This window comes from Sylvia atricapilla, chromosome 2 (genome assembly GCF_009819655.1).
Source record: "Sylvia atricapilla isolate bSylAtr1 chromosome 2, bSylAtr1.pri, whole genome shotgun sequence".
Taxonomy (NCBI): domain Eukaryota; kingdom Metazoa; phylum Chordata; class Aves; order Passeriformes; family Sylviidae; genus Sylvia; species Sylvia atricapilla.
In genome coordinates, this window is record NC_089141.1 from 55,255,668 (window position 1) to 55,280,766 (window position 25,099).

At 37.3% G+C, this 25,099-nt stretch overlaps 1 protein-coding gene across 1 annotated transcript in view; it reads right to left on the reverse strand.

Moving 5' to 3' along the window:
* Positions 1-25,099, reverse strand: part of DGKH (diacylglycerol kinase eta) — a 151,150-nt gene that overhangs the window by 52,531 nt on the left and 73,520 nt on the right. Inside the window, 2 exon segments of the mRNA XM_066313333.1 lie at positions 14,375-14,455; positions 16,674-16,784. Of these exon segments, the coding sequence (XP_066169430.1) occupies positions 14,375-14,455; positions 16,674-16,784 (192 nt within the window).

Consider the following 25,099-nt stretch of genomic DNA (forward strand, 5'->3'; position numbering starts at 1 on the left):
CCTTGATTTGTCCTATCCACTCCTTCATTATACTGAGCTGCACTTTAACATATCTCAGAGGCGACGTAACTGAAGTGCAGCAGGCTGCAAGTCACATGCAGAGAAGGCAGAAACCCTTTGGGCTTGCCTTTTTTTTTTTTTTTTTTTTTTTTTTAAATGTACTCACTTCACATGGAGGAGAATAGTTTCTTTGTTTCCTGTTCCCTTCGATCTCGCTTAAGCTATTTAATAAGGTTTATTAGGAGCTCTCCATGACTTTTCCTAAAGAACAGTTTATGCAAAGAGCAATGCTTCTCTCATTAGTTTGGAGCCAAACAGGCGCTTTATTACTTCAAAATGTTTTTCTAGGCCAGGTCATCCAATGAAGCCAAAAAAAGTCATTAAATCATAATATAACCCTAGCTCCAACAACAATCAGCATTCTGCTGAAATTTCCAGGTTTCAGTGGACAGAGAAATCCCGTTTGGGCAAATACAACCCACAGATTATTTTCTATTGCATAGTATGAGATTATAATACAGATTAAATAAGGATAAATCCACCCAAGACTCGGCATGTTATGTCCATCCTTCTGTCACAGTTATTATTGATTCTCACCAGTAACCAGATGTTGTGAAATGCCATTAAGCAACAACAGCTGCATTTATTGCTGAAAATCCTGACTAATCTTGATTTTTTCCAAGTAATACTTATACATATTACTCCTGTCTTCAATACTACTGGTCACAGAAATCCACTGTGCATCCCTCCACCCTCCCCTGCCAAAATTAAGGCCCTGGTTCAGTTGCTCACTGTTACCTACTAGTTACAGCTAGTTACCTACTGCCAATGGAGACACCCTTTGGTATCCAAAGTTTTGGCAGGGGAGGGATAAATACGACAGAGGACCAGAACAGTAGCTATAAATAACAAAGGTGGGACACCAAACCTCATCTCAAAAGGCACTGCACACCCATTTATTTGCAATCGAATCACATCCCCAAACACTGCTAACCGATGCATGTAAACATACCAGAAATTCGTATATACCAGCTTCTTACTAAAATCATAGTGCAAAAAAATAAAGTTCACAGCATTGCAACAGTCTAACAACTCAATAGGATACTGTCAATCACATGAATATAATATCAATTACTATTAGTGCTACAAAAATAAAGTGGGAAGTTAGAAGACATACATATTTGTAAATGCAGTTAAACGATATATTCTTTTTGATTTACGTATTTGCAACAACAAACTTCAAGAAGGTACCTGGTAACATGAAAAAAGACAGAATGCATTATATGCAAGAATTAATCAACGATGCTTGGAAATTTTCAAATAAAATAGGAACTAGGAAGCCTATTTAGATTCTCATCTATTTCAGTCTACAAAATCGTGGAGAAAATGCACTCTCTCTTTTTTTGTTTTAGTATTTCATGTAATATAAGAACTCAGGGAACCAAGGGAACTTGTTTGTTAGCAAACAACACAAAGTGTTTTTCCCTGAATGCAAAGCATTCTTTAGACTTGAAAAGTATTCCCAAAGGATGCTGAGGAGAGGAAAACTAAAAATGTTCAAAAAGACGTTTGAAAAATACATCACAAATTAATGCATCATATACTATAAAAGACAATATCTGAAATCTTCAACTTATCAGGTCCTCAAAAATCCAACAATGAGTCAATGTTAGGAAGTGACTCAAGGGTAAGAATCACTGTATATGCTCTGTTGTTTCTACTTCGTTCTTCCATCTGTTACTATTATTATTATACTTTGATTCAACATGGCTTTATGGGCTTTACACTAACTCAGTATAGCTTTCCTTGTTTATCCTAAATTGAGATTGACTTCCTAAACCCTCTAATTTGCATTTATACAGATGGCATGCTTTCTTCTGAATACTTATACAATGCTATGATTAACTAAGTGGGATGTTTCAAGTTCATTCACTAAAGACAGCTGAACCTCTATACAGACATAATCAAAACTAAATGGATGTAACTGACCTCAAAACAATTTTCCTGCCATGTAAATTTGAATTTAACTAGCAATCCTATCTCACTGCATGTATTAATATTCAGAGTCCTGTATATTCTCTTCTACTGACCCAAGTCAGCATCTTTTCTTCAATTACATATTACCTTTTTGATCTTCGCTGCTCCAAATATTACTATTTGTATATCACTCTGAATAGGCTGAACTCTTGACAGACAGACAGAAAGGAAGGAAGGAAGGAAGGAAGGAAGGAAGGAAGGAAGGAAGGAAGGAAGGAAGGAAGGAAGGAAGGAAGGAAGGAAGGAAGGAAGGAAGAGAAAGAAAGAAAGAGAGAAAGAAAGAGAGAAAGAGAAAGAGAAAGAGAGAAAGAGAGAATGTACAGTCTTAAAAGTTGAAGACAACCAACACAAACCCTAAAAAAATCCCAGGAAATAAAGAATGTCTGAATGGGAAGTAAAACCACTCATTAATGCAATAATGTTCCTGTTCTGTTCAGAAAAGTAGGGGGATTTTTTTTGAGTGTGAAATGAGGGAGAGAACAAGAGATCACTGTTCACTTTGCTACCACATAGGTCTTGCATTAAATTGGGATTTTCACACAAACATTACAATAATTTGGCTTCTAAAAATATACATATACTCATATATGTGTACATACATATCTTGGAATTTCTTGGAGGACATTTCTACAGTCAAGTTCAGGGCCACCACTGCAACTTTTATTTTAAACAACACTTATTAGGAACAAGCTTAATATCTTGAAAGGAAATAAAATTGTCATCAAATTCAGAGTAAATTTAAAAGTTCTTTCCTCTTTCAGTGGGAATAACCTAACCAGTAACATTCTATATGCTTTCAGCCCAGTGAGTTTAGACTTACAGTCCATACAACAAAATAACAGAGAGTTTCATTAAAGCCTATTGCCTAATTTTTAATCTGATTTTTTTTTTACTATGAGGAATACATAAGAAAATACAGTTCCTAAAGCTTCATGGCTCCATTTCTGGCTTCTTTTACTAATTCAAAATGCAGACACAGTGTTTGCTAACCAAGAGGATAGTGCTCTATATCTAAGTAGCAACAAAGCAGCTATTGTAAACCATTCTGCTTCCTGCAACATGATATTTGCATTAAGGTACCTTCTGCCACTCTGAACTATTATCAGGCATTACACTAATAGCACTTTGTATGGCTGGTCTTGAATTAAATTACTAATGTAGAAATATCACTTAGAATCCAGAAGGGGTGGTGAAATGGTTTTCCTGTTCTTTGGAAAGATACTTTTAAAATATCTTTCTGGAAATAATGAAGAGAAGATGATACAGAGAGAGCACCCCAACTCTCTTCTTAGGGACCATAATTCATGCCTGGGGCAGGAGTGTAACACTAAATGCTTCTTAACTGCTCTGTGCTTAAGGATGTTGGCGAGTCAGTACAGGCATATACTAGGATAACATGCACTGCTTCCCTTGCTTTTTGTCTGCCTCTCCATTCCCATTCCTGTCCTTGTGCAGGTGGGTCTCTGTGAGTGTGGCAGGTGAATGCACCTCCATCAATGGTGGAAGTACACTGCTGGGGTCATTGATGCTCCCACACCTTCCAGAACTTGTCTGCAAAAATCACAATGATAACAGTTGGGCATCTCTCCAGAGAATTCATAATTTTTTGGTTTCTGGATACTAAATAAATTATAACAGTACTGTCACTGTCAAAGGTGTAGTTAGTTGGTGCTTTATGATAAATTGTCACTGCTATTTTTCATGATAAGTCAAGCCAGGCACAAGTGTAAATTACAAAGACAGGGGAGGAGTTAAAAGCAAGGTGGGTAATAATGGTTATTATATTTGCCTGAGTACAATACAGAATTTATAATCAGAACAATTAGCTCTGTCTTCTCCACTAAAATGTTGCTTCCCTCTTTTTCCTGGCCTTCTCCTATTTCACTGTTCCCAAGCTCACAAATATTGATGTAATGTGTGGTTTTGGCACCCACAGTAAAAACTCTTAGGAGGAAAAAGAAAAGGGTTAGTCCCACACAGCATCTCCTGCTCCAGTACAACACCAGACCAAGTGAGCTTAGCTAAAAGACAGGACAAAAATGTTTACAGCATTGAAAAAAGTAAACGGATTTCATTCTGCAGTAGAATCCAGCCTGGGTAATTTAGGTGGGTTATCTTACAGAATGCTGAGCAAAAAGGAAGGAGCATCTCCAAGAATACAACCAGGCACATGGACAAGAAAACAGCTGGGAATAGTCAGCATGAATTCATTCACCAAGGAGAAGCCATGTTTGATCAACCTGTGATGAAAGGACTGGCCTGGTAGATGAGGAGACAAAGGTGGATAATGTTCACCTCGTCTTCAGTAAGGCTTTCAGCACTATCCCTTAAGATCCTCCTAGAGAAGCTGATGAAGTATAAGCTGGATGAGCAGATTGTGAGGTGTGTTGAAAACTGGTTGAATGGCCAGGCCCAAAAGGTGGTGATCAGCAGCACAGAGCATGGCTGGAGGCCAGTAATTAGCAGTGTAACATGGGACACTGCTTAACAGGCCTGTCTAACATCTTCATTAATGATCTGGATGATGTGGTAGAGTATGTCCTCTGCAGGTTTACAGAGGACAGAAAACTGGGAAGGAGTAGCTGATACACCCAAGGATCACACTGCCATACAGAGGGCCTTCAACACGCTAGAGAAATGAACTGGCAGTAAATCATTAAGTTCAACGAGAAATCCCAAGTCCTGCACCTGGGAAAGAACAACCCCAGGCATCAGTGTACCAGCGTACCCACCTGGAAAGCAACTGGAAAGAAAAGGACCTGGGGAACTGTTGCACAACAAATGGAGCATAAGCCAGGTACATGCCCTTGCAGCAAAATAGGCCAGTGGTATCCAAAGCTGCAGGTGCAGGGAGGGAACCTGCCCCTCTACTCAGCCCTGGTGAGGCCTCTCCTGGAGTGCTGTGTCCAGTTCTGGGCTGCTCAGTACAAGAGAGACATGGACATACTGCAGAGATTCCAGTGAAGGGACTGGAGTATGTGGCACGTGAGGAGAGCCTGAGGGCCCTACAACTGCTCAGCCTGGAGAAGGTTCAGAGGCATCTCATATATGTAAATCCCTGAAAGAAAGATGCCAGGAGGACACAGCCAGGCTCTTTCCAGTGGTGCCCAGTAAAAAGTTAGGCGGTAATGGGCAAAAACATGAGAGGCTCTCTGCGAATATCAGGAAACAATATTTTACAGTGACGGTGACTGAGCACTGGCACCGGTTGCTCAAGACATGGTGAAGTTTCCACCCTTGGAGATACTAAAAAGCCATCTAGACATGGTCCTGGGCAGCCTAGACTAGATGGCCTTGCTTCAGCAAAGGGAGTGGACAACATGACCTTCAAAGGCCGTTTCCAACCCCCAAAGAAGTCCATGAGTCATTAAAACAGAATGCAGGTAAATCAAGTCATCCAGTTGCGTGTCCAGCCTTGAACTGCACAAGCATCCAGCAAAGGTCACTTTGTCAGAAATCCAGTTCCCCAAACTGACCTCATGCATTTAGTGTCAACCAACTGCTAACAGAAAAACATTATTCCTGCAGAAGTATAACTTTATAAAGAGACAGCTACAAGAAGCTTGTAGGAAAGCTCCATGAATTTGGACAGAAGAATTAGAAATTTATTTTAAATCTGTATTTAAATACAGCAAAACTAATAAATCATTCTTGTAAATGTAAACTGGAAACTGCTCATATAGTTCAAGGCCTGCATGTTTCTTTAAAGTCTTTACATTAAGATTTGTTAGGCACATTAGCATTGCACTGTTGGGCCTTTAACTCTGGTTTCACCAGCTCACTACACATCTATCGCATAGGATGGCCTCTCTGCTTTAAGGAAAACATGTAGTCATACATTTAATGGCACTAGGCGCAAATTTATACAAAATAAACCAGCAAAGGACTGGGGTTTTTTCTGTCTGTAATGACAGATTCCTGTTTATAAATCATTCAGCTGCCTGAAGCCAGGGATCCTTGTTCACCAGAAACAGGAAATTTTTCAGAGTTTACACCAGTGACTTTATTTACAAAATTATTTGGTGAACAGGAACTGCAGTGAGGGATACTTTCTGAGGTTTATCTAGGCATTTTAACCACTTTTAAAGCATGAATGGAAAGAAACATTAAGTGTAAAAGTGCAGGAAGAATGAAATCTGCCAGTCCTCAGTGCTTATTCTCCACACATCCCAAATGCTTCACAAGTGAAAAAGGGAAATTTTCTGCAAGCTATTTTTGAAAAATTTCTGCCAAGCATGAAATGTGTGCAAAACAAGCTCCAGGCAAATGCAACTAAAATCAAAATGTACAATTATAGACCAGAATGTTCACATCCTTAAGTATCCCTTTTTTCTCTCTGAAAAGTGTTCAGCTTTGTAACAGATCAATCTCAAGCAACTTATCTATGGATTTTTGGCATCACAGCTGAAATGCTTTATTGCTTTATTCATAACGAGACTTAAAGCTTCAGCATCTCCAGACACTCTAGGGAAAGGGACAGTGCATCAACTCAGAGAAAAGGAGCTTAAAACTTGGAAGTCCCACCCAAAGAGCTCTCAGCTTCATTACATTTTTTTTTTTGTCAGTCAGAGGATGGCAGGGGAGAGGGAGGGGAAATGAGCAAGTGCTAAATGGAAGAAAAAACCCTAAATGGATCACAAGTGCACACTAATTGTTTTTGTCTAATTTTTCTTTCCCCAAGCATATTAATTTGCTATTTCAGTTTTTGTCTTATTTCTAATCTGCCTGAAGATAGAAAAAAAATTCCCAACCGTGAGTAGAAAATTGAACAAAATCGAATCCAAAGCACTTCCCCTCTCTTTCTGTGGTTTGGGTGTTGCTCAGGCTGGGAGCATCAAAAAGCCTTCATCACTTAGAGGCTAATGACCATCTGTATGAAACAGCAGATGGTTCACAACCAGGGAAAAACTAAATCCATTCCAAGAGTTAGCTACTCGTGCAAAGCTGAGTCATGCCGGTGAAGCCAGCAGAGGAACTTGAGCCATTTCCAGCCATATTCTACCTCCTGGAGACAAGAAGAGGCCCCAGCACCTTTGCAAATGTCACTGCAGGACGTGTCAGCCATGCTCTACACTGCCAACAGGGCATGGGGAATGTCTGGATATGCCATTACCCCATCTTTAAACAGTGCTGTGCACAGCCCCTTCTGATAATCCCAAGGGCAAAATTTAAAATACAACGCCTCTGAGACTGGGGTTCAGCTCACCAGAGGACAGTACTCAAAGCAGACTTCTGCAAATATATCTGAACTCGCAGCATCATCAGTATATACTGTTAACAATATCAACATGCAACTGAAATGCACAGGATATTTCAAAACATACACAAATCCAGATTATTGCAGATCCAAAGGATAGAAAACAGAAACGTGTTTCTAAACACAAACCCATTCCTTTCATGTCCCTGTGGCTTATTAAAGGGTGAAGTCAAGTAAGAGTGTCCCCTTCAAGAGAAGATCAACACAGACTATATATAGACATTTACTCAAAATAGATTTTTACGAAGAAAAAAAATTGCAGATAGCTGTGCTGCAGAGTATTCTTACAGAGCAAACCAGAAATCAATCCAGGCTACAAACAAGGCAATGATTGCTTAGCAATAGCTGAAATCAAGAGAATCCACCTCAAGTTTGGAACTTCGAGGGTGATTGCTGACCCCATGATCTCAGGAGCCTTCAACACAGGAGTAGAGAGATGATTTCACCAAACTAAAGAAGTAGAGAAAGACAGTGAAAGAAAAGCAGCAGAAAGACCAGAGAAGGCCTCTGTAACCTTCAGGGGAGCAGTCCTTTGGAAAAAAACCAAAACAAATCAAACTGAGGTAGAAAAGCATCTGAAAGAGGCTTGAGGCTATCAGTACAAAAATCATCTCCTGATGTCCACTGAGATGGAACTGCAGTAAATTGGATTTCGCAATCATGCAGGACAGCAGCAGAGAAATACCTCCACTAGAATCCATAAGCTTTCTGCACTCAAAGCTCAAGAGCCTAAACTTTGGGCAAATCAAGAGTCAGTCAAAACACTGAACTGATGTTAGCTTATTTTAATTACATTAAAAAAAAAAAAAAAAAAAAAAAAAAAAAAAAAAAAAAAAAGGTTTAGGATAGTTATTCCCAGCTTTAGGAATTTCTCTCTTTGTCTCTAATATTTGAAAATACAGAATGGAATGCCCAAACCCAAAGATGAAAGGGTTTAAACTTCTCAGGAAAAGGCTCTTCCCGTTTTTTCCTGATGTGGCTTGGGGGAGGTTAAGCAGTTCTCACATTCCCTGAAGTTTTTGTAGTCCCTGAAGAAAAGTCTCAAAGACAACTCTGAAAAAATCTCAGTTGCAAGAAAGGAGCAATATACATCTAAGTCCAGAGAAATTAACACTATCTCTGAAACATCCTGCAAAACTCTGGCAACACATTCTGCCTCCCAAGTCCAGAGTGAGTATTAAAAGTTAGCTCCCTAATATTAATTAGAAGCAGCTAATCTTCATGGTAAAAACAGAACTGACTGATGTTAGAAGCAACAGGACTGAAATAAAGTGCTAAAAGCAATATGCCTTTCAGGACTGTTTGCAATATTCAACTTGAAATCCTGACAGATCGCAAGAATTCCAGTACAACTGGGCCACCACCCAATGAAAGCAAGAGGATACAAAGATGAAAAGAATTATTTTATCCTTTAAGCTGGTTCCACATAAGTAATATGCCAATAAACTTTACATCCCCAAGCAAGACATAGGATATGCTACTTTCAGAAATATGGACAGGAAATAACGAAAATCAGAGGTCTGCAAGAAAACAATATCAACTAGAAGACAACGATATAAATTTAACCACACTTGAAGCACAGTTGCTCCAATAGAATATTTGGTTTCACTAACGTATAGAAAAACCCTAATCTTCTAAGAATAATACATCCAAGGAAAATCACCATATATAAATAATTTGTTTTTTTAAAATCTAGCCAAATTTACAGAATACTAAGAAAACCATAGACAACTGCATAAAGATTTGTTGTTGTTGTTTTTGTTTAAAAACATATTAAGCTTAATTCCCTACTTTTCAGTCCAAGTGAACTGGTATGTCTGACAAAAAAAAAGTGGAAATCAGAGAAAAAACCCAAAATTTTATTTTCTGTAACAAAGTTATATTCAGAGACTAGCTTTAATGAAATGCCATTCATATTTTGTCTGGGTCTTTTGTAATATAATATGAAAAAATGCATTAAAAATTAATCCATAAAGGGATTGATTAATTAATTAAAGGGATTAATTTCAAAAAAATTAAGTGCTTCCGTTCAGAAAAGTTAAAACATCAGGCTGATCCATAATCATGTTTAATTCAGTCATTGAACTGAAAAGACCAATTATTTTATTCACCATCATGCAATGAGATAAAAAACTAAGGGATGTAAAAAAGTAAGAAGGAATAAGAAGAATTTTTAATATGAAAAAAGATTAATAGATAATAAGCAGCTTATTATTCTCCAACAAAATTTTGTGGAATGATTCTTGAACTGAAAGACAAGTGTAAAGTAGCAATACAGGAATATTTGCAGACAGCACAAAATTTTGATTACTTAGTTCCCCCTCTTGATCTCCAAGGCACTTCAAAGTGAGCCAAGTAATGTATTAAGTAGAGAGTACAGTGACTTGAAGAATTTCAGCATTAGTAAAAACAGAGAAATGCACACCACAGATGCAGATATTAAATATTTAAGAATTACAGTCAGCTCAAAATTAACAGAAGAAGGATCTTAGTGTCAGTATAGGAGACACAAAAATGCACACTATGCCACTGCAGAAAATAGACAAAACTTGGGATCCTTAAGGAATGTAATGAACATTAATTTATAAAATAATCCCAGATGTCTGTGATTTGGGCTGCCCTGAGTTTCAAGCATGTAACTTCACTTACAAGATGATGATGCAGAATAACAATCAGGAGAACAGCAAAAATAGCTAAGAATATAGAAGGATGTTGACAAAGATTATTTACCTTGGAAAATAGTCAAATCAAATGACTAGGGGGTAATGGAGGTAATAAAATAAAATTTAAAAAAAACTGAAAAAAAGAGAGTTTATAAGTTTCTACTGCCTTTGCATTGCAAAAGGTGAGAAAACTTTATTAAAGCCCAGCACTTTAAAAATTCTCCAACAAAGTTTTTTTGAGGTGTTTTTTTTTCACAGAAGAAATAATCAGGGCTCTGCAGTCTATATGGTTTAAAGCATTGCTAAAACAAATAAATCAGAAAAATGTACTACGTTAGGCATTTCTGCAAGCATATCCAGAATCCTAGTAATCAGTGTTATTAGCTGGAACATCAAGTCTTCTTTCCAGCCCATTTCTAATTACTGAAAATCACAGTAGGCTTTCCAGGATAGCAGATCTGCCTACTGCAGCTTCCTCCCCCTCAAGATGACAACTTTTAGAAGATGTATATTCAACAAAAAACACTTGATTCAGCACCTGATTCAGAAAGCTGAAAGCATGGGCCTACATTTTAGGTGCCCTGGATGACAAAGCTGCTATTGTAGCTAAGGGAGAATCATTGGAGTAAATAAATCATTGGAGGCTAAACTGAACTAAGCAATTATAGAAATATGATTTAAAGACCTTTTAATTTTCTTTTAGATACCTACATTTAGGGGCCTATAAAACCCATCATCAAGTTGCACCAGAAGTTAAGACAAGCTGAACCCCCATCCTGAGTATCATATAGTATGTTAACTCTTATATTCCTGGAGAGCACCTTCCAGAATGACAGGGAATTTTTTTACTCTGTTACTCTTAGATGCAATTAGATAAAGCCAGCTACACAAAGTAGTGCCTCAAAACCAGTATTTTACCATAATATTATTATTTTCCATCATATTTACTGTCAAAAAACCCATAACTGAATTAAAAGTTTCAAACAAAAGGTTGGATTGATTAAAGTATATGTGCTGCCGCATGAAGCCTGTGCATTTAACAGCACAGATTTCTAGTAACCCAGAGCATTTTATAGAACCTCAACTGCCTCAGCTACTAAGGGGCAGCGTGCTTAACATTTACAGATTTTTTCCTCAGCAATGTGCATCAGTTCTTCAGCACCAAAATCAAGGCAAAGGTAGAAATTTATGTCCAAAGTTCACCTAAGATGAAAAAATCCTTTTAAATCACAATCCATAACCACCTTTGTTTTTCCACCCTGAGGAACTTCATTATCTGAATATGCCTGTTCAAGAATCCTTTTAGTATTTAAAATTCCCATTCCTTATACCTGTTAGAACAAACGCACACCACCACTGCTCTACAAGCCCATGCCTGCACACCAAAGAGCACTCTTCAGCCTCATTTGGTCTCGAGTCTCATTTTGAGAACAATAAAGAGAGTTTTCCTAAATGCACCCGAGATATCAACAAGCCAGCTTCCATCCCTGCGAACCAATATGCACAAGGAATGACACCTCCCAGCAGTATTGGTCATTGCTCCATCTGCTTCTGTGCAGTAAGGATGGGAGGTGATTCATCCCAGGAGCCTCCCCTGAGAGGTAACATGCTGAGCAACTACACCCCTCTGGCTGTGCTGAGACAACATAAACCACCCTCTGAGGCAGAAGCAAAGTTCTGGGGAAAAGCATGTTCTGGAGAGTACCCAATATCATTGCGAGGACCCAGCACTCACCCACACCACTGAACTGGGCATAGGGTGAGCAAAATCCCAACTTAGTTCCTGATGTGGCTGATGGAGGGAACGATGCAAATCTCTCATGGGCTGAACTGGCTGCTTGAACCTCTTCTCTCTCCCCATAGACTTGGGGCACTGGTACCTAACAAGGCAGTAGGAAGAATCCAGTCTTGAGTGTCTTATGCAAAGGCTCTGAAGTCAAGGGACACCCTTCCTTCTAGGTTACCTATTAACCTCTAGGTAAGGATGCTCAGAACTACAAAACACTTCATAAACTCTTAAAAAGGCAAGGTTGTGCACTAGAAACTAATTGCTAGAAGTGAGTTGATCATTCACTGAAGGTAGTATCATCAGCAATAAGGAAAAAAATGAAACAAATGACCTGATTTAAGTTTATCAGCTCTGCATTTTAATTAGCAGATATTGTGTACCTCAATTTTCCTTTAACCTCAACTTGTTTGCAGAAAGATAGCAAAAGTAATTTTGGTGAACAAACAGTGTTATTTAGTTATGTAAAATATTCTGCAAGCTTGTGCATTACAAATAAACCCAACCTTAAATCTGTGTTATGACTAATTTTAGGACTTGAGTTTTATCCAAAAAAAGAGCATGGAAAAACTTGACATGCACACCTCTGCCTTCAAACAGACAAACTAGTAAGGGAAAAAGAAGGCAAAACAGTAACTTCTACAAGCTGGGAGTGGGAAACTGAGGGGAGAGGGTGGGATTTAAGAGAAATTACAAAATTACTTTTAAACAAAAAAATTTAAATCATTTTTTTAATATTAATTTTTAAAGGTGTGTTTTCCTGGAAAAATTGTCATTTGGTATATACTCCACCTACGTCAGTTTGTGTTAAAAATATTATCTACTAAAGAAATAAGAAGAGTAAGTTAACTAGAGAAGGCTAAAGTTAGGGATTTAATTTTTGCTTTTTTTAACAAAGAGAATGCTAACAGATCACTTAGAACATAAATAAAAAGGTCCATATTTTAAGCAAGGCAGGATCATCTTTTTAAGATAGAAGAAAATAAAATGCAAAAAGAAAAGTTTCTTTTTATTTATAAGGAGTACTGCTGGAGAGCAAACCACACACTCCAGCCCCAAGTCCAACCCAGTGCAGGCGAGGTCAGAGATGTCTCACTTCACAGGGCTGCGTTGCTGGGAGACTGGGTTAGGCAAACATAAAGAATGAAGCCAAAAGATTAGGACAGATGACGACTATTACCATATTTCACAGTCAAATCAGACAACTCTTCAATCCAGGAGAGCTTTACATCCAAATAATTTTTCAAAATTAGTTTGAAGACTCCTTAGAGAAAACACTCCTTGCCCTAAAGAACCCAGGACATGAAAACAAACACTGTCTCTGAAGCTGTTAAAGCTGTAGCCAGAGATTTCTTTTTTCACTACTGTCTTCACCAGAATTCTTGATACTAGAAGCAAAGCATGCTTTCAACGAAGAATGAGACGCTGAATGGGCCTAAAGGATTAAAAAGGATACCAAAACACCAAGTAATGAACAAGGGAAAAAGAAACAGCCGAAGCATCCCGCTTTTCTGCAGAAGTAGAACTTCTAGGCAACAGAAAGAATATTTCCAAAAGACAGGCTAGCACCTTACACAGCCACTACCTCATCTGTGACCATCTATTAAAGGAGGGTTTTTAATTGCATCCTTAGTCAATAAAGCAGCTAAGATTGACACAACACACTAGGCTGTCAAGGCCAACATGAGCATGTCTTTGAAGTGCTCTGACTGCTTCAGCAGCTGCCTGGGAAGTACCACAGCAAGGAAAAACTATGAAACCCTCATGAGGCTTGCATTTGACTGCTTTGGAGAAGAAAAACAAAGACAGGTAATATGGACTAATATAGATCACCTGGATAATTAAAACTATCAGGAAAATGAAAAATCAACATTTTAATAGAGAATGAAGGGACATGCAGGTTAAGGAAAATGATGCCATTATAGTCAGTGGGACATCTCAAGATGTCCTTCAAAAAGACAACTTCACCAGTAGTATTCCTCATAGCTGGCTCATGTTCAAATTTTTTTTTCCAGAGGTTAAGAATCAGCAGAGGAACTGTGTCAGACATTATCACTTAGTTCTAACAGACAGTTGAACAATATATGAAAGACCATTTGTGTAAAAAACACCTGTGAACTTACAAAAATAGGGATTTATGAACACTCTATGTTTCTTACAGCAGTATTAGAATCAAGGTGCAACTGTAGGGACAGCTTTTCCAAGTGACTTGGAAACATATGGGTATGACTGGCAGTGAAAAAAAATTACATTTCAATACAGGAAGAAACCAAAAATGTTATTATAAGAAAATTTTAAAAGAACACAATTACATTTGATTTAATTCAGCATGTCACCTCAAAGAAAAACTATAGCACAAACCCAAGCTGTACCAATAAGTACTAAGTACTATTGTTGTATTTTTAAGGCCTCATATCATCATCTTTTGAAGCAACTGTAATCTGACATTTCTGCTCACTGAAATAAAATGTTCTATAGCTGACGTGGTATTGTTCTCATACATAAAACCATTTCCAAAAAAAAAGACATTTTATTTTCAAACAGAGGAAAATAAGCAATTGAGAGGATTCTTGATTTTCTTAGTAACAGTCTATCCACAGCCTTCAAAATCAGTATTAAATCGTTCCATACCGTGAAGCTGTTGTTGACATTTTTTGTGCTTGATTCAGCTACACTGGCATCTGACAGGTCAACTTCATCAAATATTAGAGACTGTGAAGGGAAAAGAACAGAGAAGCATTAAATTAAGTCTGAGCCCACTTTCAGGTATGCTTACAAAATGTGCATTAATTTCATTGTGTCTACTCCAATTAGAAAATAAAAATAGAAAATAAAAGTAGTGAATAAAATAAAACACACTGATGATGTGATAAAATTCCATAATTTTATGGCCCCTAAACACAGTCCTACTTGCTATTCTAAGTGGTACATGAGAGCATAAAATAAAAGGGCTCAGTAATTAAATTGCTTTAAAATCTCTTTTAAAATAAGGGGGGTTTCTTACATAGATGAAGTTTTAGAGTGTTTACTGTGTAGCATAAATGTGGTGTCAGAGGAAAGACATTCACACACAGTAAAATGTAAACAAATTATTTAGTTTTAGGATGGAACTCTAAAGTCATGTAGGAAGCTATGATACACTATCTAAATGAGAAGATTTATCCCAAATGGCTGAAGAGATTCCCTCCACTCCTTTGTCTGGTGTTCCAACAAGAGAAATATATGTCTACTGTAAACACCCCAGCCTCTGGCAAAGGATCCATTAGGTTCTGTTATGCTCATGATGGGTTTTGTAGCACAGAACAGTCCAACAATAATGCCTATTTTTTAGCCTACCATGTTTTTCCTCTTCCATGCCACAGGGACGAGAATCAATATTGGGGGAGTTCAGCGTTATAGCTTGGATTCAGCATTGGCACAATTGCAATTGCTGATAACACCTTCTTTTCTCATCTTTATCATAGAATCACAGAATGGTTTTAGTTGGAAGGAACCCTAAAGATCATCTACCTCCAAAACCCCTGCCATGGTCCAGTTTGCTCAAAGCCCCATCCAACCTGGCCTTGAACATTTCCAGGGATGGGGCACCCACGGCTTCTCTGAGCAGCCTGTGCCAGTGTCTCACTACCCTCACAGTAAAGAGCATCCTCCTACCATCTCTCCTCTTTCAGTTTAAAATCATTTCCCTTTGTCCTTTGACCACATGCTGTTGTAGAAAGTCCCTCTTCAGCTCTAGTACCTCCTTCTAGGTACTAGAAGGCTGCTGTAAGGTCCCAGATATCTCAATCCCTCTTCATAAGAGAGGTGTTCCAGCCCCCTGCTCATCTTTGTGTCCCTCCTCTGGACATGTTACCCCAGTTCCCTGATTCCTAAGATAGCAAGGGCACAGACCTGTTGGAGTGAGACCAACAGAGACCCAAAATATCCAATATTCTTCATCTAACAGAGTAGGCTCACATTTTCAAACCATCTCAGCATCATACTGTGATTTGAGGTTGCCCTTCTCAGAGCTCTTACCCTTTATCTAAACTGCTCGTGGTTGCACCAAGTGCAGAGAGGTTTGACAACAGAGGCACTGCAGTGCTGAGCTCCCTGGAGCAACAGTGCTTTCCTTGATTCATTACAGCCACACATCTGTGCACCATGCAGCTGCAGCCCTATAGTCCCACAAGGAGAGATCTTTGTGCCTTTACTAGGAGTTTTGTTGCAAAAACAAGGCTACAGAAGATGACGGAGACCTGAAGCACCTCACCTACAGCTCCCATGAGATGCTGCAACCCCACAGGGTAAAGGAGAGGAACACTCACAGCTATGAAACAGCACAATCTGAGTCAGCCAAAATGCTCTTGGCCCCAGACTTGGGAGAGAGGAAGAAAATGCCTTTCGAAAAGAAGATAAGTATTCCCCTCTGCCCACCCCCAATTCTCCCACCAAAAATTTCAATAGTTGGGAAACAGCTTTTTCCCTTATATATCAGTTTTGGCATAAAATCAGCCTATCTTGATCTCACATAACTATTTCTATGGACATCAGAGCAGAAGCGTTTTAGTAGAATGCAGCCTTAGTGATAACTTCTAAGTATTATCCAGTTTTTACTTTTTTTGACTGTCTGAGAGCCACCAAAAAAACTACAACTAATTAAAATTGCTTTATTATTTGTCTGAATAGCCAAAAAGGTTAAAATAACTGTGATAAACTTCATTTCAAAAAAATCAAGAGAAATTACCAATCTTCCTTAAAGTTAATTTAACACACTCCGTCCTACATAAAGCAGTTTTTACATAAAACAACAAGCAAATCCTTTAATTATTATTATTGAACATAATAAATGTATTAAACTTATAAACCTAAAGAAAACTGAAGTTAAAAGTAAAGACTTGTTAGACTATAGAATTACCTATGAACAGAATTACCATTAGCACAGAATTACCTTTGAATCCTTAGCATAGTAAAGGGTACGACCTCGAAGTTTGAAATAACGCTTTTTCCACCGCTGAAAAGAGCTGGTTTGCTTCAGTAGTAATCCTTCTTTTATACTTGTCTGAAAAATATAAGAATACAGAAACCAAGGTAAATAAAACAGGTAAAAACAGTTGCACATATAGATTAAAGTTATGTTTTTTTTAAATTATGTTACACCTCACATAACTGTGAATTTAAACTTTATTTGTTAACATTAAATAGAGACTAATTCTTTGGATCACCAGAATTTGCATTGCTATTTTTGAAACAATGACAATCTTGGCAAAATGCTAATTTTGCATGTAAACTGAAAAGGCAGTCAAGAGGCATATAATTATTCTGAACATACACACAAAACAATTCAATTGTTGGGATAGCAGAAAAGCCACAAATATTAAAGTGAGCAACAACTGATGATGGCACAAAGTGGAAAAAAATACTAAAAGCATCAACAGAAGGTAATTTCCAGTTCCAAAATTGATTATGTTGAGGAGAAAAACATTTCCACACAGATACTAATTCAACAGGGTACTTAAATGTGTCTGATTCAAGCACAAAAATTACTTTAAAATAGAGGGAATAATCCAGTTTGATGCAAGACTTTGAGAGTGTCGCCAAACTGAAGCCTTTAGCATGAAATCAGCTAGCCATTAAAGATAATTATTATCTGGGAGAACAGTAAGAGATAGGGATATTTTTACCATGCAATATTTTTAGGCAAAAAATGACTCACTGATTTAAACCTTTCCATTGCATACTGAATCCTGTCTATATAAAGCCCATTTTTTGAAATGGGCTTTATATAGACAGACAGATCAGTACATTTTAAAGGTATATGCTGTTTGCACCAGTGTGTGGGGGGGATTCATCTGATTACAGAAATTCTCCACGTAATCAGACAAAACAACGTGAACTCAGCATACTAATTGCATGAGTCTCAAATTTTTCTCAGTGTCAAAGCACACAAGCGGTATGAGAAAAAGCGAGCAGGTTTGGATATTATATTACAAAATTACTATTTCCAGAATATTTCTAATTTGTAATGTAATAACATGGTAAGAATCTTATAATACAATTTCTAGACATTGTGGGGCAAACATCATTGGAAGTTACTCTAGAGCTTCTGGAAACTTAACCAAGACCTGACCTAAAGTTCATAAACATCTTCTATTATCAGATGTGAAATTCTCCTGAACTTTAATGCAAGTAATAAAAACACAGAAAAAGCAGAAAGCACTTTACTGTTCCTACCATTTCCTTGAAATGAGAATCATTGCTGTTAAGTACAGCAGTGAGATCCCACCCTTCACTCAGACAGTCCTAACGTCACACACCGAAAACACGGTCCAATGATCACAAAATGATTGAATTAATGGTCTCAAAAAAGCAACCCTCTTCAATCAAACATTGTAGCTGAAAGTTTAGATCTGTCACAGTTTGCTTCACACACCAACAGTCACAGCCCTCCTGCTCTAGCTAAGGGTAGGAATTCCCAGTGGAAAGGGTCTGCTTACCACACACCATTTTAAGACACTTGACAATTTTCTAATCAGACCCCAAGATAAGCTAGTTTTCCATCATATAAATAGATTTAATCAAATACAAGCAAATATTAGCAAATATAAGGACTTCTTCAAAGCTGTCTGTTGCAGCCACACAGCACCTGTGCTTCATATTGCACTCTTGAGATTTTGGAAGCTCATCACAAGGACAAGAGTAGATAACTTGTGTGTTTATCAAGGGTCAGAAGATGGTAAGACTAGAGAAATTCAGTTTCAAGGAAATGGTACTCCATTTTCACAACAGACACTGATTTACTGGGAAAATTTCCAAAATGAAAAGGAAATCCACACTCCCTAAACTAGGTATACTAGGAGACACAGAACATATATTGAGCTTAATACTTTAGGGAATTTTAAACTCTGATAAAAAAAAAACAAAAAAAACAAAAAAACATAAAGCTCCCTAAACCTTGATGTATTACTCACTAAAGAATTAGTTAACTCCTTCTTGTCATTTTTATGTCTACTAAACCATTGTCTCCTATTTCTACTCACTTCTTAAGCACCAATATCCCTAATATCGAACCAATACCTTCAAAATTAAATCTTTTTTGCAAGTCAGACATTTGAAATTAGCTTCCTAAAGCTGGTAGTAAATAACCTCGCAGGCTCTACAGAATTTATTTTTGCATCAAAATTTAAAAAAAATCTGGTAAACATTTACCCAAGAAGTAGAGCACTTATGGAAGTACACTCATGAAATTTACATTTTACCGCAAATAACTATATTGGGCTGAGATTTAACTATCTTAAATAGGAAAATCCATGGCTCCAGGCATCAAAACTGAGCACAAAGCTTTAGCCCAATACTCTTAATTAACTTTATTTAGACTCTAAAATGGTTAAAATTCCAGTCATTAAGCAATCTAATAATGCTTTCCTGAGTCTATACCAAGTTAGAGCATTTCCAGTAATTTGAGACTGGAAGGGGACCTCCCAGGTTGTTGAATCTGGGTCCTCATTATTGCCTACACCCTGGTAATGTTAAGTTTTTTAAAAGCAATGATCAGGCTATAACTACACCTTAAGAATGTAGTTCTTTTTCTTCTCCCCAAGGCAATTAAGACAGTGCTCCAAGATCTCACTGTTCTGAGAAGACTTTTTATAATTAATCTCAGCTGGACATGAAATCTGAAGCATAAGCAGTAATCACTCCAATTATATTAACTCCTTTCCTACTGTAATTTAAGAGAAAAAGAGAAGTACAGATCCCACAATCCCACGCCACTTCTCATCTTTACAGAACTACCTCCCATCAGCTTGCCAAAACCTCTGAACTTCCCCATCCTGCATCTCGTGTCATCTAGTAATAGAGCGTCCCTCCAGAAATAGGAGACTATAATTAGAACAGAATAGAATAGAATCCCTAATAATCTTTACTATCTTAGCCATTAGTAAAGAAAATTATTGACAATATTATAATTACAACATCACAGTGTTCCGCTGTGGTATATTTTCCAGAAGAAATCTAATTATAAAAAACACAGCCATTTTTCATAAAATTAAGGAGTACATATGTGTTCCATTATCCAAAAATGTCAAATATAATTCTGCATCTCCAAAATCTCAATGACAAAAAATAATTGGATTTGTGGCTATTTGGGTTACCAAAAATGAGAAACATCCTCTATTGTATCAGCAGATTTAAAAATGTCCAGTATTCGCCTATATAACACCTGAAAAGTCAAACTAACAGTTTTTATCTCAAAGGAAACCAACCTCATTGCCTTACTTCTAATTCACTCAGTTTGTAAAGCTCCAGATTTCTTCAAAGATAATTTTTTTAGTCCTGCTGCTGCCAGAAAGATAGAAAGAAAGGAGAAAATATTCTGACTTTAGAAAATAATAAACTAAATGTGGACCCATTATTGGCAACTACAAACTAAAACACTAAATGGTTAAAGATAAAAGTCTACCCTATATTTCTTTTCATGTAAGTAAGTGGACATGCTGCTCAAAATGTGTCAGGAAAGTGAATAAAAGAACATGAGGAAATTTCTGAAAGTGAAGAGGATGAAAATGAGAACAGGAAAGGCCATAAAACAAGGCAGTCAAATGCAAACAGGAAATTAAGAGCATGAAGAAAGAATTTTAAGATAACCTTGCAACAGATGCTCATGCGGAGACTAAAATGTTCATAAAACTTTGAAAGATGAAACACAGCTAGCAGGTTGGCAGGATCATTTTCCAACAGAAGTATGAAAGGGGTACTCAAGTATAAGAAGGTCACAGGAAAGAAGCTCATCAAATCCTCAGCAGCTGTCTTTACCAATGAAGATGATGAGATGGTATTTCACACAGCACACTCTCCACAACATCAGAAAAGCTGCAGGGACACAGAGGGCATATATGGGAAGTACTGGACCAGCCAAATCACTGAGTCTTGTGGGCCAAGTGGCATTGAGGTGGCATTGACCTGGGAGTCTTGAAGGTCCCAAAAGGACCACTGATACTAACATCCACTCCGGTATAACAACAGAGTCCATATAAAAGAATATTGCTGAGCCCAGACATAGCCAACTGGAAAAAGTCAACAGAGCTTTTTTAAAGGAAAATACTGCCCTACTACCTACCATGTGTTCAGGAGATGTAGAGGAAAGCAAGCAGACAAATTCAGACCCTGCAGACCTGGATTTTCAGAAAGCCTTTGACAAGGCTTCCCACCAAGGAATACTCAAGAAATGTTATTATTGAAAAGAGGCATGTTGAGAACTGAAAGTTGTTTCAAGGAAAAGTCAAAACCTCATTAACATTCTCACATCAATTTTGAGTAAAGAAGAGATCTGTGAGTCACAGTTCACAGTTCTCTAAGCTCAACCACAGCCAGAAATGCCATACAATTTTGCCTATCACTAAGAACAGCTACAAACCCAAAACAGAATATAACTTATATATGCTGCTCTATAACGCTGTTATTGACAGTATCAGACAGTTCTGCTCTCTCTAATTCAAGAAATGGGGTTAAAAGAAGGTACAGAGAAGGGCAACACAAATGATTCACACAAAAGTAGCTGCCTCACAACAAGAGAGATTGAAGAGCAGAAGATCAAGGGGGTGATATGAACAATGTTTAAAAAAACATTAAGAAAAAGTAAGGTGACTGCAGAACTATAGCTCACCAAAGCCCACAACATTCTAACAAGGAGGAATGTGACAAAACTATAATTTTAAGATCAGCTTAAAAAAGATAAAAAGTAGCATATCTTTACATAACAGGTATGATTTTATAAAGTTTGCAATCACGAGAGATTGTACAGGCAGACAGCATCAGCAAGCACACGCAATCACACACACACACACACACACACACACACACACACACATACACAAAAAGACAAACTCAAGAACAGAGTAGCTGTATGTGGTCCCTTTAATTTGAGAAAGTACCATGGGAATGGAAAGCCACCAGGTTCACATGCTGCTCCTGAACAGCTTCTTCTATTCCACTGCTGAAAGTGGATCATTGTGCAACCAAGCAAAAAAATTCATAGGCTGAATTTCTCCTGCTATCACAGGAGCTCTTTTGCTTTCAAGTCTGATGTTTGTATTTGCAAGTGTGCTTAGGCCTTCATTTACCAAAACAATTAGTATTTGGATTCTTGACAGACCAGGCAAATAAAAAAAAGAAAAAAAAAAAGAGAGAGAGAGAGAGAGAGAGAGATATGAGGATACTCTTTGATATTAACCCTCTCCTGTAATATTTCCTGTTCCTGCGACTTTGACAAGTTGAGTACTAAAATAAAACCAACCCTCTTCTTTTCAGTATTGGAACATTTCAGCATCTGCACAGGTATGGCTTTAGGCAGACAGTGCCTTCATTACTTTACAAGGTAAAATCTCACAGCTCATGCTAACTCAGAACCCCTTAAAATATTCCATGTGTACAGTAGATCAAAAATTATTTTCATTATTAAAAATGTGACAATCAAACACTTGATTTATATTGAAATTATGAGTCGGGAACTCCAAGCCTGTGATTTTCTTGACAATCTCTGTATAGCAGCTTCCATTACTGTCACTTAGGCTGACAGATTTTTCATTAGTTATGTCAAAATAAAAATAGATTTTATCTAGCAAGAATAAAAAACTTCAGTAGCAGCTTGCTGCAAGGTTACATTTTTATTGAAGATTCCTGTTCACAGTGAAGGGACCCTAACATTTGAAAATTAAAACCAAAGAAAGAATCTATGAATTGATACAGCAAAAAAGCAGCAAAATAAATGTGAAAATCAGTATGTTAACTAAGTAACATTGTTTTAATATCAAGAAAATCTTAATAAAACAAGTATTACCAAGAACTTGTAGCTCAGTGGAGCTGTATCATGGTGTGCCTAATACACAACACTTGCCTCAACCTAGATGCCCCAGGCTGCTGCTGCTAACATATCCTCCAGATTACACCAGTGACAGAAATCACAAAATGCAGCAAGTTGCACATGCTCAGTCTGTCACTGCTGATGACAGTTATCCCTGTCCTATTAAAGAAGAAAAACAGACCAGCTAGCTGTGAGAAAACAGCTTTCCAAAATCTCAGAATGAAAGCCAGCCACAAACCCCACCAAAAAACTAACTTGTGATTAAGCACCACCATTTCTCTGTAATAATAAACACTATGTTTCTTCAAAGTTATTCTTATACTCCATATTTTGGGGGAATTTATGTGGATAGACTCCAGCCTAAGTGAAACTCTAATACAAATAAATGCAATTGTACAGCTATGCAGTGCCCTTCTTCCTTAACTTTATTTTCCCTTCATGACCCCTTCCAGCCTACACTAAGAAAACACATTTTTGCACTACTACTGTTAAAATAAATAATTTTTAAAAAGCTTTCAGCTTCCTCTAATTGAAACATACAATAATGCAGAAAGACATGAAGTAAATATGAAATTACAGAGAAACTGCCATAACAAAAATATCTTAGTAGCAATGTGAAATGCAATTAGCAAACTGATTTAAAAATAGAGGTTGTAGCACATAACAAATATGAATAAGATATTGCCATATTGGGATAAAATATTACATTTGGAATTAAAAAAAAAAAAAAAAGAAACAAATACCCTATTTTAGATATGAAGTTGATACTAGACTGAGAAGAAACTTTATCTGCAGTTCTAGTACTTAAACTCCTAATTTACACTCATGTACAGCATGTTGTTCTCACTGTGTTCTCATTAATCAGGGCATGAAACAGCTGCAATCTGCTGAAAAAGGATAAAACACTTCATAGGACTGCGACTTGGTGCCAAAGATTTAAGAGTTTTGGTGCTATAACAAAACTCAGCTAACTTTGAGCAGTATTTCATAGCTACTATTTGGAGCTTCAGTAGTTGTTCTTTTTAAATTACACACGCTCCGAGCAGAGATTTAAACCAACTAAGTCTGAGCAGAGATTTAAACCAACTAACCAACTGGTTTTGAGGCAGAAGAACATAGACGGTACATATTTCAGGGATAGAAAAATATAAAAAATAAAACTCATATGAAAGAGTCAAAGCATTCAGCTGGAAAGATTTTTTTTTCCCTTACCAAAATAATCCAGACTCTCTCTCCACTGCAGTGCCCAACTCACTTACCAATCAGTAAAGTACATACAGTGGAGGCCCCAAAAAACCATTTCGCCACCTCACACAGCAAAATACAGAAAAAAATCCCAATACGCTTCCACAGAAAAGAACAAACTTCCTCTAGTTCTGTCCAGTGTTAGTTGACCAATTACTTGAGGAAATTACAAAAGTATCATATAATTGAAAAAACGTAAATACCACTACAAACTTTTAAATGATCACTTCTTGAAAACAAACTTGAAATTAAGCTTGTTATAACAAACCTTCTGTGTTTTAATTCTTGCAGTTTTCATTTTTGTCATTTTGGTAATCTTTAAACAAAGTCTAGTTATGCTGTCAGACTCCCTAGGAGCTACACTCAGTAGGGAGGAGCCTACACAGAGTCACTTAGAGCTTGCAGGTCTTCAGGGAAAGCTGAGGAACAACCCATGTCCTTGCAGGCTTTTTCCACACCTCTATTTAACTTTTGCTGATGAAGTTAGGAAAGATAAAAAGCTTTTAGCAAAAGAAATCCCACAAGGCCAGGAAGAGCTGTAGAATAGAACAGAGCTGTCCAGCTGGAAGGGACCTAGAGGCTTTATTCAGTCCAAAACATACAGATTGTAAAGATACAATTTTAGGAAATTCCAGTATCACATAAATGTGGTTTTAATAAGTAAGTTCTTAGTATCTTTATCACTTCTTTAAAGAGAGGAAAAACGAAACAATACCATCCTATCCATTCACTCCCTAAGCTTTGCTAAAATACCAGTCATTTTTATACAGTGATTGGTCATTGCAGTTGGTATCTTGCTCAATACTCAAGTCCACAAGGACAAGCACCAGTTTCACAGATGCTGTAGCCCTGGGATTTACAAAATCCTGTTATGTCTAGAATAACAAAAAGAGAAGTATATTAACTGAATAGCCAAGCACTCCTGAATTTTTACAGTGTTTCTGATGCCCACGGATACAGAGACTATATACTTTAATCTAATTCAGTGGCTGCACTCTACTGGTGTAGAGTCTATATTGGCCCTAATTTTGGTTTACTCCATGGCAGATAATATCCTGCATACATATTAATCATGTTTTGAGTTACATTTTCTAGTATTCTCCCAGTACAGTCTTAACACACTATTTTTATAATAGCTAAATCAACAAAACCTTTAATTCTATAATAACTCAAATGTAAGGCTCTTTCACTTACCTGTATATATGAAAACAAATACTAATATACTTGCCACTATCAATAAATTCATCCTTAAGTGAGAAAGCTGTGAATCT